At 40.2% G+C, this 18,838-nt stretch overlaps 3 protein-coding genes across 5 annotated transcripts; 1 reads left to right on the top strand and 2 right to left on the bottom strand.

The window, feature by feature from the left end:
• Window positions 1-54: 54 nt before the first annotated feature.
• Window positions 55-6,684, bottom strand: zgc:112334 (uncharacterized protein LOC619199 homolog). Of its 2 annotated transcripts, none has more exons than XM_051100624.1 (12): window positions 6,596-6,684; window positions 5,423-5,599; window positions 5,130-5,237; window positions 4,956-5,052; window positions 4,758-4,892; window positions 4,080-4,278; window positions 2,518-2,649; window positions 2,349-2,448; window positions 2,103-2,274; window positions 420-564; window positions 299-353; window positions 55-220 (listed from the first exon to the last, which is right to left on the bottom strand). In XM_051100624.1, the coding sequence occupies exons 2-12, from the start codon at window positions 5,462-5,464 to the stop codon at window positions 80-82; spliced, it is 1,326 nt and encodes a 441-aa protein (XP_050956581.1). In that variant the 5' UTR covers window positions 5,465-5,599; window positions 6,596-6,684; the 3' UTR covers window positions 55-79. The 2 variants fall into 2 exon arrangements, with proteins under 2 accessions (XP_050956581.1, XP_050956582.1); XM_051100625.1 differs by lacking the exon at window positions 6,596-6,684 and adding an exon at window positions 5,687-5,731.
• On the top strand, window positions 6,328-13,886 carry LOC127157391 (transmembrane protein 43). Its single transcript, XM_051100626.1, has 12 exons — window positions 6,328-6,539; window positions 6,610-6,747; window positions 6,832-6,966; window positions 7,927-8,021; window positions 12,155-12,204; window positions 12,272-12,341; window positions 12,411-12,481; window positions 12,552-12,679; window positions 12,755-12,829; window positions 12,975-13,076; window positions 13,152-13,269; window positions 13,351-13,886. The coding sequence occupies exons 1-12, from the start codon at window positions 6,528-6,530 to the stop codon at window positions 13,551-13,553; spliced, it is 1,197 nt and encodes a 398-aa protein (XP_050956583.1). The 5' UTR covers window positions 6,328-6,527; the 3' UTR covers window positions 13,554-13,886.
• A 447-nt stretch (window positions 13,887-14,333) lies between these two features.
• On the bottom strand, window positions 14,334-18,373 carry LOC127157396 (rho-related GTP-binding protein RhoA-B-like). 2 transcript variants are annotated; one of them, XM_051100637.1, is made up of 5 exons: window positions 18,263-18,373; window positions 16,055-16,212; window positions 15,858-15,978; window positions 15,651-15,781; window positions 14,334-14,783 (listed from the first exon to the last, which is right to left on the bottom strand). In XM_051100637.1, the coding sequence occupies exons 2-5, from the start codon at window positions 16,208-16,210 to the stop codon at window positions 14,610-14,612; spliced, it is 582 nt and encodes a 193-aa protein (XP_050956594.1). In that variant the 5' UTR covers window positions 16,211-16,212; window positions 18,263-18,373; the 3' UTR covers window positions 14,334-14,609. The 2 variants fall into 2 exon arrangements, with proteins under 2 accessions (XP_050956594.1, XP_050956593.1); XM_051100636.1 differs by having other exon boundaries at window positions 16,055-16,217; window positions 18,263-18,364.
• Between the last annotated feature and the right edge of the window lie 465 nt (window positions 18,374-18,838).

Raw genomic sequence — 18,838 nt, 5'->3', positions numbered from 1 at the left:
CACCGCATAACTGTGCATGACGGAAATAGTATGAGATGCTAATCTACGGATGAACGATCGTGCACGATTTGGCGCTCGTTCACTCGTCGGAGTCTCCGTCGGCATCTCTGGGATCCCTGAAGATGAACTCTGAGCCGGTGACGCGGCGGTACAGGTCCATGATGTCGTCGGTCTCGCTCTCGAAGTGCGGCGTGTGGTCGTACGAGCGGGAGACGAAGATCTAGATGAGAAACACAATCAGTGGCGTTTCTTCACCCGTTAGAGTTGATGTCGTTCACACGTTCGCGTTTGTTGTTACCTGACTCCTGCGGCCGTCGTCCGTCGGGACCATCAGGTTACTGACGGACACGAACCTGTGGGACAAACGTACCGTGAGAGACACGTTAACCAAACACCACGGTTGAGGTGCTGTTGCTCACTTCTCCATGATGGGCTCCAGCAGGGCCAAACCGGGCTGAACCTCCTTCTCCGGGTTGCAGGTTTCCACCATTGTGCTGACGACGGCGACGTACTTGCCTTCCGCCGCCACGTTATGAGCGTAGGACAGCAAACACACGTAGATATCTGCGCACAAACACCACAGCAGCCCTGTCACACACTCTGTGTCCTCGATGGTGTACATGTATTTATGATTTGTTGTTGTTGATCTGGGAGCACGTCCATTACTCCAAAAAACATGGGTACTATAGTTAAAGGTATTCACAAATTAACCATGGTTTCGCTACACTAACCATGGTATTTGTAGTAAAACTGTGGTTATGCAAAAAACAAAACCAACAACTATGATTATTACACTTTTACTGTAGTAGAACCACGGTTAATTTTCTTGAGATTTGTATACTTTGTCTTTTTCTGGGTTTTGTTTTTTCACCTGTGCTGTATTAATGGTTTGCTGTTTAGTGCTGTTTATTAAAAAAAAATTCAGAAAAAACATGCAATCTGCACACCGAAGATTTGATATAAATCAAACGATTCACAAACCCACTCTAAATTTCTGATCTGAATCAAACGATTCACAAACCCGTTCCGAAGTTCCAATCTGAATCAAATGATTCACTAACCTGCTCCTGATCTGAATCAAATGATTTGCAAACCCACTCTAAATTTCTGATCTGAATCAAATGATTCACAAACCCACTCTGAATTTTTGATCTGAATCAAATGATTTGCAAACCCGCTAAGTTCCGAAGTTCAGATCTGAATGAAACAATTCATGATCTGCGCTCTGAAGTTCCAATCGAAATCAACGATTCACCAACCTGCTCTAAATTTCCAATCTGAATCAAATGATTTGCGAACCCAATCAAATGATTCATGAACCTGCTCTGAATTTCTGATCTGAATCAAATGATTCGATTCACTAACCCGCTCCTGATCTTAATCAAATGATTTGCAAACCCACTCTGAAGTTTTGATCTGAATCACACGATTTACGAATTCACTCCGAATTTCTGATCTGAATCAAATGATTCTCAAACTCACTCTAGGTTCCGATCTGAATCAAATGATTCATGAACCCGCTCCGAATTTTTGATCTGAATCAAGCGATTCACAAACCTGCTCTGAATTTCAGATCTGAATCAAACAATTCACAAACCTGCTGCAAATTTTCAATATGAATCAAACGATTCACAAACCTGCTAAGAAGTTCCGAAGTTCAGATCTGAATAAAACGATTCATGATCTGTGCTCTGAAGTTCCAATCAAAATCAACGATTCACGAACCTGCTCCGAATTTCCGATCTGAATCAAATGATTTGCGAACCCAATCAATATGATTCACAAACCTGTTCTAAATTTCTGATCTGAATCAAATGATCCACACTCTGGAGTTACGATCTGAATCAATTGATTCATGATCCGCACTTCAAAGTCCCAATCTGAATCAAAGATCCACAAACCCACTCTGAAGTTCCGATCTGAATAAGGATTCGTAAACCATAAATTAATAGTGGGGTTTTGAAGCCAGAAACGACTGAAACTGAACTTGATTTGAAGCTTGATTTGCAAAAACAATCATCACTGGTTAATGTGCAGAGGATGGAAAAAGAAATGCAGAAATGCAATGAGTACGCCAGTGTTTTCCATTTCAAACGTGTCACCTGACTTCCTGTTGAGGTGCGTCTGCGGGATGATGATCTGGCATGAGTTGGCGTCGTGGGTGTTTTTGATGGGGTGGTTGAGTAAGCAGATGACCCGTATGACGCGCCCGGCCTTCTTCACACGCTCCGGCACGTAACTCGGGTCACAGATCAGCTGCTTACAGCGGAACACCTTCATCGAGACATAAACGCGGTCAGATCACGGTCATCGGGATGGTGCGATAACGAAGGTGCGTTTGTGCTCACCTCGCCCTCGGATCGGACCGCAGCCACTCGCCCGTCCTCCATCACGATCTCGTCCACGCGGCGGTTCAGCATGTAGCTGTTCCCGTAGACGGCGCTGAGCCTGCGGAGCGACACGCGTGTCACGTGTGAGACCACATTCACGTGAAGAGAGGTGTGAACGTCACTTTACCTGACGAATCCCTGCGGCAGCTCGCCCAGACCGAACAGCGGGTAGAGATACGGGCTGAGATTGTAGCGCGACAGAGACTCGGAGTACAGCTTGATCCGGTTTATGGTCTTCACACACGGCTGCTCCAGATAACTGACCAAAAGAGAATTCAGGAAAATAAAACCTAATTCATTTATGTTTCCTGCTAGCTTAATTTCACATACATACACAGAAATCTGGCTCTAAACCTCTCTTTTCTTTATTCAAAGTTGGTTACATGGTTGTAACATAGTTACAAACACTTTTACTATGATTAATTATTCATATAATTATGAATAATTGTACTGTAGTAATGTCTTAATGTTTTCTGTTGTTTAATTTAAAAAATCGAAAGAAATGATTTGCGAACCCGCCCCGAAGTTGAGATCTGAATAAAAAGGATTCCCAATACGCAAAGTTCCGATCTAAATCAAATGATTCACGTGCTCCGAATTCACAAACCATCATTTCAGATCGGGTCTTTGGAGCACAGATCGCGAGTCATTCAACTGCCGAAATGATCCGCAGTTCCGATTTAAATCAAATGATTTGCGACAAGCGAACCGATTGGAGTGCTTCAAAACATTGAATCATTTTGCGACGCAACTGATTCAACATTTTTTTAAAAAGCTGCGTTTTACTCCACACAATACATGCTTTTTAAAAATCGTTACAGGCGATCTTGAAATTCGAAATTGCATGGCTCTTTTGATCTGGTGTTTGCTAGTGAATCGCTTGAACTGAATGATTGAAGTCACAAGATTGAATCAATCGGAGCAGTTCCAGTGTAAATGACTCACTCAATTGATTCAGTTTGTCTGTTTCTCCATTTTTCACATCTTCAGTCATGTTTACACGACACTGTCAGTACTACTACTGACTTAGCTCGTTAATTTAGTGGCATTAACTGAAATGAGCGAAAAAGTATGATGTTTTCATATAAAATATCCATATTTCCACTCCAAAAATAACATCCAACACAAATCTGCTCCATATTGAGGTGTGGTAACCGGTTTACTGATAACTAGTGAAACACTGCATTAATATGACGAGCTGCAGCTCAAAATACATGTTAGATGGAAACATTGTGCATTATGATGGAGTTTGTAGCTTAATTCACTAGATTTGAAATAGTTTGAGCTGCAGTTCAATAGGAATTAGCTGAAAGCATCCAGTCACCTCAAGTGAATCTGACATTTATCAGTATATATTGTAATAAATGTTTGAGAAATTATTGTTGTATCTTATTGCGTTGGTCTATATAGAGTGATAGAGCAAATGGGAGAAGCAGATGAACTTAAGGTGCTAGCGTCTCTGCTAAATTCTATGTCCTTGCTGACTAAAACACACACACACACACACACACACACACAATGTTACTGACAGCAGTTCACTTCCCAGAAGACACTGGCACGTGAAGTGTTATCTCTTACTGATACTGTATACTCTCTCTATATTTTCCAGAATGAGGAATCTTTTTTTTTTCTTCAAATCAAATATTGTGTATTATGCGTGTGCCTAACGTGTTTTCTGGCGTCGCTCACTCGTCGTTGACGTGAAGGGCCAGAGCGTGACCTGTAAACTCCATGACGTCGTCGCCCAGGTCGAAGTGACGAAACACGTCCCTCATGGTGGTTCTGTGCGGGTCCATGTCGTGATACGTCCGCGGATCGTTCTCTTCGAAGTTCAGGATGAAGGACATGAACTTGCGAAAACGCCGCTTATCGAACATCCCCATCAGATCTGGAGAAAAACACCAGCGCTAATATTGTTAAAAGTAAAACCATAAAAACACAGTTTAGTTTAAGTGCTAAATACGACGGCATTTTAGTGCCACGACTTTGAAACGTTTTGACTTCATTCTAGAAACGTTTCGATTTTGTTCACGAAACGTTTAAATTTCATTCCCGTAACGTTGCGATTTCATTCGCGTAACGTTTCGACTTCATTCTAGAAATGTTTCAACTTGCAATTTCGTTTGCGTAACATTTCAACTTCATTCTAGAAACATTTCGACTTCGTTCTAGAAACATTTCGACTTCGTTCGCGAAACGTTTAGATTTCGTTCTCAAAATATTACGACTTTAATCTCGTACTTTTAGATTTTTTATTTTTTAACATGGCACTAAAATGCCGTTGTACTAAAAGACAACAATCTTAACAAAAATGAAAATGGAAAAACTAATTCAAAATATGAATAAAAACCATAATCACAGTGTTACCTGAATTGTGTGTCTCTGTCTCAGTGCAGGGGACTTTGTGAATTTTCCCTCCTTTGTACACAAAACTGCCTTCAATCACCTTGAAGTCCAGATATCGCGTGACCTCGGTGTACAGCAGCATCTTCACCAGCTGACCTGAATGAAACACTGTCATCACAGCTGTACACACACACACACACACACACACACGGCTCTCACCGTTTGCAAGCAGGAACTTGGGAATCAGATCCACGTTCCAGTCTTTCCCGCGCCCCATCGATTTCGAAGAATCAGAAGCCTGGAATCTCTTATAAAGCTGTTCAGAAGAACAAACAAACATGAACGTGTGTATGACAGGTGAGTGTGTGTGTGTGTGTTGTCATGTCTAGATACCTCCTCCAGAGGGGAGATTGAGGCACTTTCTCCTCCATAATACGGGTTGGAATCCATATGAAGAACCTTCTTCCCGTTGACTGACATCAGTCCGGATAAAACACATTCCTGCAGCACACTCACATTATTGATCATCACACACACATCTAGCGATCAGTCTGAAGTCGAGTTGAATAAAGTGAAGATCTAGTTCAGACTCAGTCCTGCAGAGCTCAGTCCTGAATCAGGTTGGAGCTGAACCGTGCAGGACTGGATCTAGTCTGATCTCAGATCAGGATGTGAATGTTTCTTACCTTCAGTCCGGTTCCCAGAACAATCACATCAAACTCCGGCATCCTGACGCTCTCTGAGCGAATCCAGACACACACTTCATCCGCCTGCCTCAGCCGTGTGTGTGATTATTATATTATCCTAAACTCATAATCCCCACATCATATGAGGATCACTGACACACACCGTCTGTCTGCAGACTGGCGAAAAAAACAGCATATGTTGGTAGGTATGTTTTGATGCTGATTTAACATGACCAGCTTAAACCAGCATCAAAACATACCTACCAACATATGCTGGTTTTCACCAGGACTGTCCACAGACTCAAGATTTACACACATTTGTTACATTTTTAATGTACAACTAACTTTAATAATAATGAAACAATAATTGTAAGAAAACAATGTTTCTGATTGACATATAACAATATATTAGCGTCCATACATGAACTGAGCACTGAGTTTTTTACAACATTTCATGCAAATGTTAATATTCATATCTTCATGTCCTATAGCTGCATTCATCAGATTAAAGCTGGACTATAATATTTACATCTTGCAACAATCGGTTTAGATTTGCTATACAGTATATGAAGAGTTAGGAATGCAAAACCAGCTAAAAGTCATCTCAGTCAAAAATGAGATAATGAGAGTGAGTGAATGCTCCTGACACACAGTACAGGGCCATCAACTACTCTTACTTCAAACTCGCTCAATTCCAGCATCAGCCCAATCAGAAGTGCCAGTGCTTACACAGAAACCGATACAAAGTAACCGGAAACAAACGCTCATTTTAAAGAAACACGTCAGATGGATTTAGAGGCTTTTGCATCTGAACTCTTCATATATAATTTCAGAACTGTACAGTATGACAATATAGGACTACATTTCCCAGCACGCTCCGCGCGAACATGACTACATTTCCCAGCATGCTCCGCGCCAGACACTTCCTTGACTCGTTTAACCAGTCGAGTTTAGTGAGTTTCGCGCTCTCTCACCCTATAAGGTCGTTTCAAAGCGATAGTTTAATCAGAAAGGGAACTTTTAAATGCGCGTTAGTCGCGGTTTCCCGCCAGTGTTGTTGAATTACTTTACATTCGCGGTCGAGTGGATCAGTTCCTGACACACGATGACTGAAGCAGTAAGTCGCGTTCACCCGCAATAACTCTCTCTGTCTGTCGGTGTGTCTGTGTTCACCTGTCATCTGTCAGTTTTCAGGTGAGCAGCACAAGCGCGTTCACGCGCGCCAGACCCCCGGGTTCCTGGAGCGTCTGAGCGCGAGCACCGGCGGCGTGATCGCGGGCGTGTGTCTGTTCACGCTGTCATTCTACGTGCTCTTCACGAATGAGGTGAGATCATCAATCAATCAATCAATCAATCAATCAATCAGTCAGTCAGTCAGTGATCGATCTGCCAATCACGTGTGTCTGCAGGGGCGCTCTGTGCAAACGGCCAAGTCTCTGGATGAGGGTCTCAATCAGGTCGTGTCCCTTCATCCGGATGTGATGTTGGACCCTCAGAATCACGGTCGTCTGGTTCACCTGTCCGGGCCGCTGCGGACCGCGCAGGTAATGACACCTGAACCACAGATGAACCTATTGATCCTCAAATCATCATCATCGATCTTCATACTGTGCTGTTTTAATTCAAACAATAAATGAGGTTTTGGCTTGTAAACAATGTCACGTGACGTAACGTTTAATGCAGGAAAGATTCATTATCCAAAACTTGATAATGAGATGGAAAAAATAACCACAGAGAAGAGCGTTTCAATAAATATATGCAGTGTACAGGGAATTTAAAAGAACCTCACAATTCACAATTCTCAGGAAACAGTCACAAGTTATAAACTCACAGTTCTGAGAAGCCTTTTTAACATTTATTCCATGGTGAAAACGAAAAAAACAAAAACCAAAAAACGTTGTGAGATGTGAAGTCTTAAGAATTAAAAAAAAAAAAAAATAATAATAATAATAATAAAATATGTAACATGTAAACTCAGAATTGTGAGATATAGTCAGAAAGGCCTTTATATATATATATATATATAGTGTATGTATGTTCTGTTGAATTTACAACTTCAACACTTATTTAACATATGTGTGAATAATTTGAATAAAAATCTAAATAGCAGTTGAATTTAGCAGTCTGGATAATTTTAACCTAATGCACTGATATTGTTTTCTGTGTCGTCTACAGTTTCAGTAGAGAGATTGTGTTGATGTACAGCACCTGAATGATGTAATAAAAAGTGAAAGTGAAAGTGTGAACCGCATATGGTGTCCCATACTCTGAGTTTGTGCTCTGCATTTATTATTTGGTTCGGTGTCTTGCTCAAGAGTCTCACCTCAGTCATGATACTGAAGGTAGAAGAGAGTACTGGTCATTCGCTCGCCCTACCTACAATTCCTCCCAGCTCTGAGACTCAAATCCCCAACCTGTGGGTTACAAGTCAGACTCTCTAACCATTAGGCCATGACTGCCCATAACTGAATTAATTCGTTAACTGACGTGTGTCTGTGTTGCAGCCGCTGTACGACCCAAACTACGCTGTGTCGGTGCAGGCGGTGAAGCTGCAGAGGCGGGTGGAGATGTACCAGTGGGTGGAGTACAGCGAGAGCAGGTGTGTGTGTGTCACAGCTGCCGCAATAGACTCTATGCACGAACGCTGCTGATGTATTTCCGGTAGAATCTCGGCCAGCCCATTTACTTCCGCATAGCGCATTCTATAGCGAAATATACTAGCGGCAAAACTCTTTTATAAGATTAATTTGACAGCGATTTATAATTTAAGTATTACAATGTAGTATTATATAGTTATACATTATAGTAATTACCAGAATGGCCCATTAGTGAAAGCTTGGGCAAAGGATTAAAGACAAGATAACATTTGTTGAAGATTGATGATTTTAGATTTATTTTCGTAAGACATAATATAAACGTATATTTTATACAATTTTGCCTGCACTGCAGGAATGTAAACTTTTAAATATAATAGTTTCAATACAATACTGTAAACATGTAACTATATATAACTTTGAACAGATGCAATGCAGTAATGTAAACATATAAATATAACTGAACATTTATAATGCAGAAATGTCAATATAAATAACTTAAATACAGTGTTAAACTTTTCATGTACGGTGATGTTGTTTAAATACAATATTAAATGATTATTTGTGTTCGTTTTATTATTATTATTATTATTATTATTATTATTATTATTATTATTATTGTGTGTTTTCTACACCTGTAGGCAATGAAATGAAAATAAATTGAAACTAAACCAGTAGGTGGCAGCAAAAAGTTTGAATAAGTGAGTTCAACAGATTCGTTCAAACAGCTGATTCATTCAGAAAGGAGGCAAGCAACTGCCTTTATGACTGGATTGCTGAATCACTGACTCGCTTGATTCGTTAAAAAGCGTGGATTTATTCAGTAAGGAAACACCGCTGTGTTGCTCGGAGACACAAAACAGTTCTGCTGTGGCTGCACAAGCACAAGCAACATCTGGCACAACACAGGTCGATCGGTGCTTTGACTTTGACGTTAACTTTGATTAGCTAAAGTCTTGATTGTGTCCTCCTAGTCTCAAACTATGGGCTTCTCTGATTTCCTCATCGACCTGAAACATGTCGCTGTCACGCAGATCTCTCTGTCACCTGATCCTTACTAGAAACTGAGATATTACCTATAGTTAGTAACGTTCATAAAGTAAAATCCAAAATGTATATTAATAAAAAAAAAAAAAAAATCACATAAGATGCAAACAATGTACATAAAATGTAACTAGATATATAAATAAATAAATACATACATACATACATGCAAAGACATAAACTGTGAGAAACGAAGATGACTACAATCGATATTCGCATAACATTACAGCATGAGAATACTCGCCCTCAAAATTGTCGATGTAATTCTAAATATATCATTTGAAGCCCTTCTCTTTCTTACTGTTGAGCTAATTGCCTCACGATACGATTAACGTCATTTACAGTTATGCAGGGAAGCTCTTGTAAACAGCGAATTAAGTATGTAATCCTCTCCTGCTCCAGTTTCACACAGTTATAACCAATAGCGAAAACGGCTTCCGGTGCTGCACCGGATGTAACTGAGCGGGCTGAGACCAAACGCGGAAGTGATCGTGCATAGAGTCAATTACATTCATCACATTCTCTCACGTTCATGACATTGACTCACGTTCATCATATTCACTTACATTCACTTACATTCATCACATTCACTCACATTTATCACATTCACTCATGTTCATCACATTTATCACATTCACTTACATTCATCACATTCACTCACATTCATCACATTGACTTACATTCATCACATTCACTTACATTCATCACATTCATCACATTGACTTACGTTCATCACATTCACTCACATTCATCACATTCACTCATGTTCATCACATTCACTCACATTCATCACATTCACTCACATTTATCACATTCACTTACATTCATCACATTGACTAACATTCATCACATTCACTCACATTTATCACATTCACTCATGTTCATCACATTCACTTACATTCATCACATTCACTCACATTTATCACATTCACTCACATTCATCACATTCACCACATTCACTTACATTCATCACATTCACTCACATTCATCACATTGACTAACATTCATCACATTCACTTACATTTATCACATTCACTCATGTTCATCACATTCACTCACATTCATCACATTCACTCACATTTATCACATTCATCACATTTATCACATTCACTCATGTTCATCACATTCACTTACATTCATCACATTCACTCACATTCATCACATTCACTCACATTTATCACATTCACTCACATTCATCACATTCACTCACATTTATCACATTCACTTACATTCATCACATTCACTCACATTCATCACATTCACTCACATTCATCACATTGACTTACATTCATCACATTCACTCACATTTATCACATTCACTCACATTTATCACATTCATCACATTTATCACATTCACTCATGTTCATCACATTCACTTACATTCATCACATTCACTCACATTTATCACATTCACTCACATTCATCACATTCACTCACATTTATCACATTCACTCACATTCATCACATTGACTTACATTCATCACATTCACTTACATTCATCACATTCACTCACATTTATCACGTTCATCACATTCATCACATTGACTTACATTCATCACATTCACTCACATTTATCACATTCACTCACATTCATCACATTGACTTACATTCATCACATTCACTTACATTCATCACATTCACTCACATTTATCACATTCACTTACATTCATCACATTCACTCACATTCATCACATTCACTCACATTCATCACATTGACTTACATTCATCACATTCACTTACATTCATCACATTCACTCACATTTATCACATTCATCACATTTATCACATTCACTCATGTTCATCACATTCACTCACATTCATCACATTCACTCACATTTATCACATTCATCACATTTATCACATTCACTCATGTTCATCACATTCACTTACATTCATCACATTCACTCACATTTATCACATTCACTTACATTCATCACATTCACTCACATTTATCACATTCACTCACATTCATCACATTCACTCACATTTATCACATTCACTTACATTCATCACATTCACTCACATTCATCACATTCACTCACATTCATCACATTGACTTACATTCATCACATTCACTTACATTCATCACATTCATCACATTGACTTACGTTCATCACATTCACTCACATTCATCACATTCACTCATGTTCATCACATTCACTCACATTCATCACATTCACTCATGTTCATCACATTCACTTACATTCATCACATTCACTCACATTTATCACATTCACTCACATTCATTTACATTCATCACATTCACCACATTCACTTACATTCATCACATTCACTCACATTCATCACATTGACTAACATTCATCACATTCACTTACATTTATCACATTCACTCATGTTCATCACATTCACTCACATTCATCACATTCACTCACATTTATCACATTCACTCACATTTATCACATTCACTCATGTTCATCACATTCACTTACATTCATCACATTCACTTACATTTATCACATTCACTCATGTTCATCACATTCACTCACATTCATCACATTCACTCACATTTATCACATTCATCACATTTATCACATTCACTCATGTTCATCACATTCACTTACATTCATCACATTCACTCACATTTATCACATTCACTTACATTCATCACATTCACTCACATTTATCACATTCACTCACATTCATCACATTCACTTACATTCATCACATTCATTGACACTCATCACATTCACTCACATTTATCACATTCATCACATTTATCACATTCACTCATGTTCATCACATTCACTTACATTCATCACATTCACTCACATTTATCACATTCACTTACATTCATCACATTCACTCACATTTATCACATTCACTCACATTCATCACATTCACTTACATTCATCACATTCATTGACACTCATCACATTCACTCACATTCATCACAATTACTCACATTCGTCAGTCACTCTTGTTCATCACATTGACTCACACTTACCACATTCATCAACTAACACTCATCACATTGACTCATGTTCATCACATTCATGACCTTCATCACATTCATGACCTTCATCACGTTCACTCACATTCATCACATTCATCACGTCTGTCTGATTCATTACAGGGACTATGAAGAGAACGGAGAGAAGAAGACCGAAACGACGTACAGTTACAGTGAGTGTCGTGCCGCCGTTTCTCGGCGCGTCTCGCGGGCGTCTCACTGAGCTTGTGTTTCTTGCAGACACCGAATGGAAGTCAGAGGTCATCAGCAGCAGGCACTTCGATCAGGAGGTCGGTCACACGAACCCCAGGTGAGCGGCGTGAGCTGTGACGAGCGCTGCGGCGCCGCGTGTTTCTGACGTGTTTGTGTCGTTTCTCAGCGCCATGGCGGTGGAGAGCATTACGGTCGTGGCTCAGGACGTTTGGGTCGGGAGGCTCTTCCTGTCTAAAGGTAACACGCGCTCTCGCTGCTCTTTCTCGTGCCGCTGCTAGCGTGTTGATGGTTGAGCGTGTGTTTCCAGGGCTGGTGGACCAGATCACCGACTTTCACACGCTGAGTCTCCAAGGACTTTCTGTTCCTCTTACGAACACCTTCCTGACGGTGTACGACGATTACTTTTACCACACGGCAAACCCTCGACGTCCAGAGGTGAGCGAACACACACACACACTCTTGCAAACGTCATTGCGTTCCATGATGACCGCTGTCATGTTGTCGGTGCAGGTCGGAGATGTGCGCGTTCGTTTCGCTTACGCCGGTCTGAGTGGCGATGGAGTCTATCCTGGCCCCGCCCATAAGGTATGAATGGCCAACCACATGCATCACTTTTTCTGAATGCGAAGAAACATGCTAGTAACTTGCTAATCATGCTAGCAACATGCTTTCAGGCTAGGCTTTCTTAAGCCAACTTCAAGTTTGTTGTCAAACGTTACTGATGTTGTAGGTGAGTGTGGTGGCGATGCAGCAGGGCGATCAGCTGAAGCCCTTCGAGACGCGCTCCGGTGATGTGCTGGAGATCCTGTACATGGGCGAACTGTCGGCAAAGGTGTGTCACGTCGCGCCGATCGCACGGATTCTCACCGCAGATGTGACGCTCACGCGTGTGCTTGTGTTCCCGCAGGAGGTGTTTGCTAAAGAACATCAGCTGAACAACATGAAGACGTGGGCGCTGAGGCTCGGCGGCTGGGTGCTTATGTTTCTGGGCGTCAGTCTGAGCACGCGGATCATTTACACGCTGGGTAATTCACACACACACACACACACACACTCAGGACTGACGGGTGATGGTCGCGTCCTGACGCTCTCTCTCTCTCTTCCAGTGGACTGGGTTCCTGTGCTGAGGGAGCTGGTGTCTGCGGGGCTGAAGATCTTCGCGCTCTGCGTCTCTTGTTCGCTGACGCTGCTCACCATCGCCGCCGGATGGATCTTCTACCGGCCTCTGCTGGGCTGGGCCATCGTGCTGCTCGCCTTCCTGCCGGTACTCATCGCACACGCCAGAGCGCCGGCAAAGAAAAACCAATGACTATTTTGACGTCTCAAGCAAAACCTCCAGCAGCTCTGAGCTTCTCTGCGGCTGAGAAGACAGTTTCACCTCAAGCACTTCCTATGGGGTTTTTCAGTTTGGTCTGTGATCAGCGTAAGCTGACGACAGTTTTTGCTGTGCGATGTGAACAGCAGCCGTTCACAACCCAAACCCTCTTATGTAGATACTTGTTACAAACATACAGCTTTAAAAATAATGTCTTCGGTATGTGGATGCTGTCAAACAAAACATCTAAGATGAATTATGTTTACCACAGACCTTATTTTAGACTTGAATTACACAAACAAATATCTAAACATTTTTAAATGATGACACATTTACTGTAGATTCACAATGACTTAAGATATGAAGTTTATGCTTAAGAAAAAAATCCTTTGGATCAAAATGAGATGATTTTTGAGACCCCACTGTCAGATATTAGTTCTAAACTCACTTCATTTTGATCATTTTTTTGTTTTGCATCTCCTATAAATGTATCTTGATGTAGGAATGTTTAGAAAACAAGACAAAAATACCACATTAAGAGTTGTTTTTTTGCAGTGCTCTCATGAACTGAAACCCCCATTATAAAATCTCAAGGGAGCTCACATTCTGGGCGGTCATGTCTATTTTTACACAGGAAATTTATTTACAGAATCTGTTTTTGTGTGTGCGTGCGTGATGTTCATTTTCCAGTAACGGTTTGTGAAATAAAGGGTGAATCTTCACCACGTCATGATGTTTTCAGCCATCAAAGCACAAGAAACACAAACCAGCAAACGCGTCTTATAAAGGCTTTAATACACAAACATACCAAATTCTGCTTATTGTGAAAGACAAAAGAATGCATTTCAAGTCTCGTCCGCGGGTGAGCAGCGCACCTTGGTCCTGATCTGTTTTTTCTCGAAGTCGTCGTTGCATATTTGTGTTTTGAGTCTGGATGTGGCGTAGGATTCAGTGGCGTACGAACAGAAACGTTAAATACTGACATAAACTCTCAACACTAGATGAACTGATTCAGTTAAAAGGAATAAAATGGAGGCGAGCGCAGTCCGTTTACAGCAGCAGGCATTTATTGTTCTTCTTGCCCTTCTTGGCCTGCAGCGCCGCCCTGGTGGCCATCTCGAACACCTCCCGCACGCCATCCTTGGTTTTGGCCGAGCACTCCATGTATCCGAAGGCACAGATGCGGTTGGCCATGTCGCGGCCCTCCTCCGGCTTGACGGGCTCCTGCGGGACAGACGGACAGACGTCACGAAAGCACAGCGAAAACCCGACGCCGCTTCGCTTACAGCGATAATACTGAAAGCAACTCGTGACAGATTACAGTGGAAACGCACTGCAAAATCCTTTTTTACATCCTTCGTCATCTGAAAGCTGAAAAAAAAATCTGGAAACTGAGGGTGCAAAAAAATCTAAATATTGAGAAAAATCGCCTTGTCTAAGTGAAGTTCTTAGCGATGCATATTACTAAACAATTTTTGATTTCATATATTTACGATTATTAAATTTACAAAATATCTTCATGGAACATGATCTTTACTAAACATGCTAAATCATTTTTGACATAAAAGAAAAATAGATAATTCTGACGCACACAATGTATTGTTCACTATTGCTACAAAAAAAAATACACCCATGATACTTTTTGTGCTCCAGGGTCACAAAATATACAAATGCACTGACATCGGTGCACTAACATGTTAAAACTGTCAATTAGAGCTCAATCGATATAAAAGACAATCAAAAGAATGAAGTAAAATCAACTAAATGCCAACATTAATCAGAAAAAAAAAATGTTTTTTGCATAATGTGCAATTTTGCAATTTCTTTTTTTTTTTTTTAAAGAATTTCTCACTATTTTTAGTTTGTCGTCACATGCGTCTATATATTTTCTCTTAGTTTAGATTTTTTAGTTTTAAAATAAAAAGGTTTTGGCTTCAGTTACAAGCCGGACTCTTATTTTGAATGGTTTATGGTTAACTATTAACAGCATTATTTTTCTATTACTTATTACACAAATGTAAAGATGAGAATTGGCTTTCAAAATAAAAGTCCTGCTTTGCACACATTCAGCCAATGGCAAACACGGCACACCTGCTTCATCTTGAAGAGCTCGCGGCGAGTGTGTTCGTCGTTGCGCAGGTCCTTCTTGTTGCCCACCAGGATTATGGGAACGTTGGGGCAGAAATGCTTGACCTCCGGAGTCCATTTCTCAGGAATGTTCTCTGCGGGGTCAGAGAGGTCAAAGGTCAGAGCGAGCACGGAAGCGTGAGGTCGGCGCGAGCGTGGCTAGAGACTCACCCAGGCTGTCGGGGCTGTCGATGGAGAAGCACATGAGGATGACGTCCGTGTCGGGGTACGAGAGCGGCCGCAGACGGTCGTAGTCCTCCTGACCCGCCGTGTCCCACAGCGCCAGCTCCACCTGCAACACGCACACGCTAGCGTTAGCATGGCCGTGCCAGAACCGCTCACGGCCGCGCGGACCGCTCGCTCTTTACCTGCTTGCTGTCCACTTCGATGTCGGCCACGTAGTTCTCGAAGACCGTGGGCACGTAAACCTCGGGGAACTGGTCTTTGCTGAAGACGATGAGGAGGCAGGTCTTCCCGCACGCGCCGTCGCCCACGATCACCAGCTTCTTACGGATGGCGGCCATTTCTGTGCTGGAGGAGATTCACACACACACACACACACACACACACGTTATTACGCTAAACGAACCTTTGGGATGAAATGACGTGCTGCTCGTGTTAGTAATGCTAGCAGAATGTTAGCTAGATGTTAATAATCCTAGAAACATATTAGTAACTTGGTAATCATACTAATAAGATGCTCGTCATGCTAATAACATGTTAATAACGCTAGAAACATGCTTATAACTTGTTAGTCATGGTAGAAGCATGTTAACAAGATGCTAGTCATGCTAATAACGTTAACGCTGGAAACATGCTTATAACTTGCTAGTCATGCTAGAAACATGTTAATAACATGCTAACAATATGCTAATCATGATAAAAGCATGCTAACAACATGCTAGAAACTTGTTAGTCGTGCTAATAACATGCTAGCAACATGCTACTAACTGGTTAATTATACTAGAAACATGCTAATAACTTGCTAGTCATGCTAGAAACATGTAGGTAACAGGCTAACAATATGCAAATCATGCTAACAAAATGCTAATCATGCTAACAAAATGCTAATCATGATAAACATGCTAGTAACTTGTTAGTCATGGTAGAAGCATGCTAACAACATGCTAGTCATGCTAATAACATGTTAATAATATTGGATACGTTATAACTTGCTAGTCATGCTAGAAATGTAGGTAACATGCTAACAATATGCTAATCATGATAAAAACATGCTAACAACATGCTAGCCATGCTAATAACATGTTAATAACGTTAGAACATGCTAATAACTTGATAGTCATGCTAGAAACATGTTAATAACATGCTAACAAAATGCTAATCATGATAAAAACATGCTAACAACATGCTAGCCATGCTAATAACATGTTAATAACGTTAGAACATGCTAATAACTTGATAGTCATGCTAGAAACATGTTAATAACATGCTAACAAAATGCTAATCATGATAAAAACATGCTAACAACATGATAGTCATGCTAATAACATGTTAATAATGCTAGAAACATGCTAATAACTTTAAAGTCATGCTAAAAACATGTTAAGAACTTGCTAGTAACTTGCTGTTCATGCTAGAAACAAGCTGACTACATACTAATCATCATATAATCTATATCAAGTTTAAAACTTTTACAGCTGCTTTAAGATTTCAGGCTAGACTTTCTCAAACCAATCTAAAGTTTATCTTGACGAACTTTTATATCCAGTGAAAAACAAACACTGAACTACTAGAAATAAAAATATATATATATATATTCAAATAAGTGATAAAAATAACAATTCACAGTTTAATATAAAATGTAAACAGCATCTACTGATCCACTGTTATGAAGATGAATTAAAGTGTAACAGTGTTCACAAACACTGAATATAATCAAAGAAAACACGGAACTGTCGCCTTTTTTAGTGAAAAACAGTAAAAGAACAGAAACAACAGTCACGGAACATACAACACTAACCCTAACTAACAGTCACTAAATGATTAAATGTCTTAAAACAGGCTTCACTGTCACTGGGTTGAGTTTTATTATCATTATATAAACTGTTTGTAGAGCTTTGGGATGAAATGAGCTGATTTTCTTGTGTTTCCATGATACTAAACCCCTTCACAACAATAAATGCCGAGACATTAAGAACAGTGTCACAGAGAAACATCAGTAACTGATAAACACTGTGTTCAGTGACTGTTAATGTGAATATAAACGCAGTTTCCTCAGTGTTTATGTGCGGTTTCCAGCTCTTCTCGAGTTTAAACGCAGACGCTCAACAGCAGCAGAGTGAAATCATGTTTATTATGACACTCACAGCTTTATTTCTCCCGCATATAAACAAGTTCTCGCCTTTAAAACTTTGAATGTCTGTTCGTGCGGTAGATGTCGATGCTAACACTAACAGGCTACAAGCGGAAGTGAGCGACTCTTCTCATAAACACATTCAAATCACCGAGTCTTAAACACCGCGCCTGACTCTGTCGCTCGAGGGAACTTTAATAACAGTCGTTCATCTTTTTTCAAAAGCGTTATGAAGAGAAAATCACATTAAATTGCCGCTCACCGTCTGTTTAACTCCGCTCGAGTTTTCCGGGTCGGTTCAGTGCGCGCGCCTGAAGCCAGACACATTCGGCCAAAATGGCGACCGAGCAACCACCCGTCAAAATAAGAGTCTTCGCGTTTCGGTTTCCAGCTTCTCATTTATTAGTGGAGATACATTTGGCATTTCAAAAAGTTAAGGTGTTTTATTGAAAACGAAAAAAAACAAAAACACATTTGTAAATTATTATTTGTGACCCTGGACACAACATTTTTCGAAACTGAGCTTTATACATCAGCTGAAAGCTTAATAAATAAGCTTTCCAGTGATGTATGGTTTGTTAGGATAGAACAATATTTGGCTGAGATTCAACTATTTGAAAATCTGGAATGTGAGGGTGCAAAAATATCAAAATATTGAGAAAATCACCTTTAAAGTTGTTCAAATGAAGTTCTTAGCAATGCATATTACTAATCAAAAATTAAGTTTTGATATATTTCCAGTTGGAAATTTACTAAATATCTTAATGGAACATGATCTTTACTTAATTTCCTAAAGATTTTTGGCATAAAAGAAAAATCTATAATTTTGACCCCTACA

Source organism: Labeo rohita, unplaced genomic scaffold (assembly GCF_022985175.1).
Source record: "Labeo rohita strain BAU-BD-2019 unplaced genomic scaffold, IGBB_LRoh.1.0 scaffold_106, whole genome shotgun sequence".
Lineage (NCBI taxonomy): Eukaryota > Metazoa > Chordata > Actinopteri > Cypriniformes > Cyprinidae > Labeo > Labeo rohita.
The sequence above is the reverse complement of the archived record's forward strand: the minus strand, read 5'-3'. Positions and strand labels throughout refer to the sequence as shown.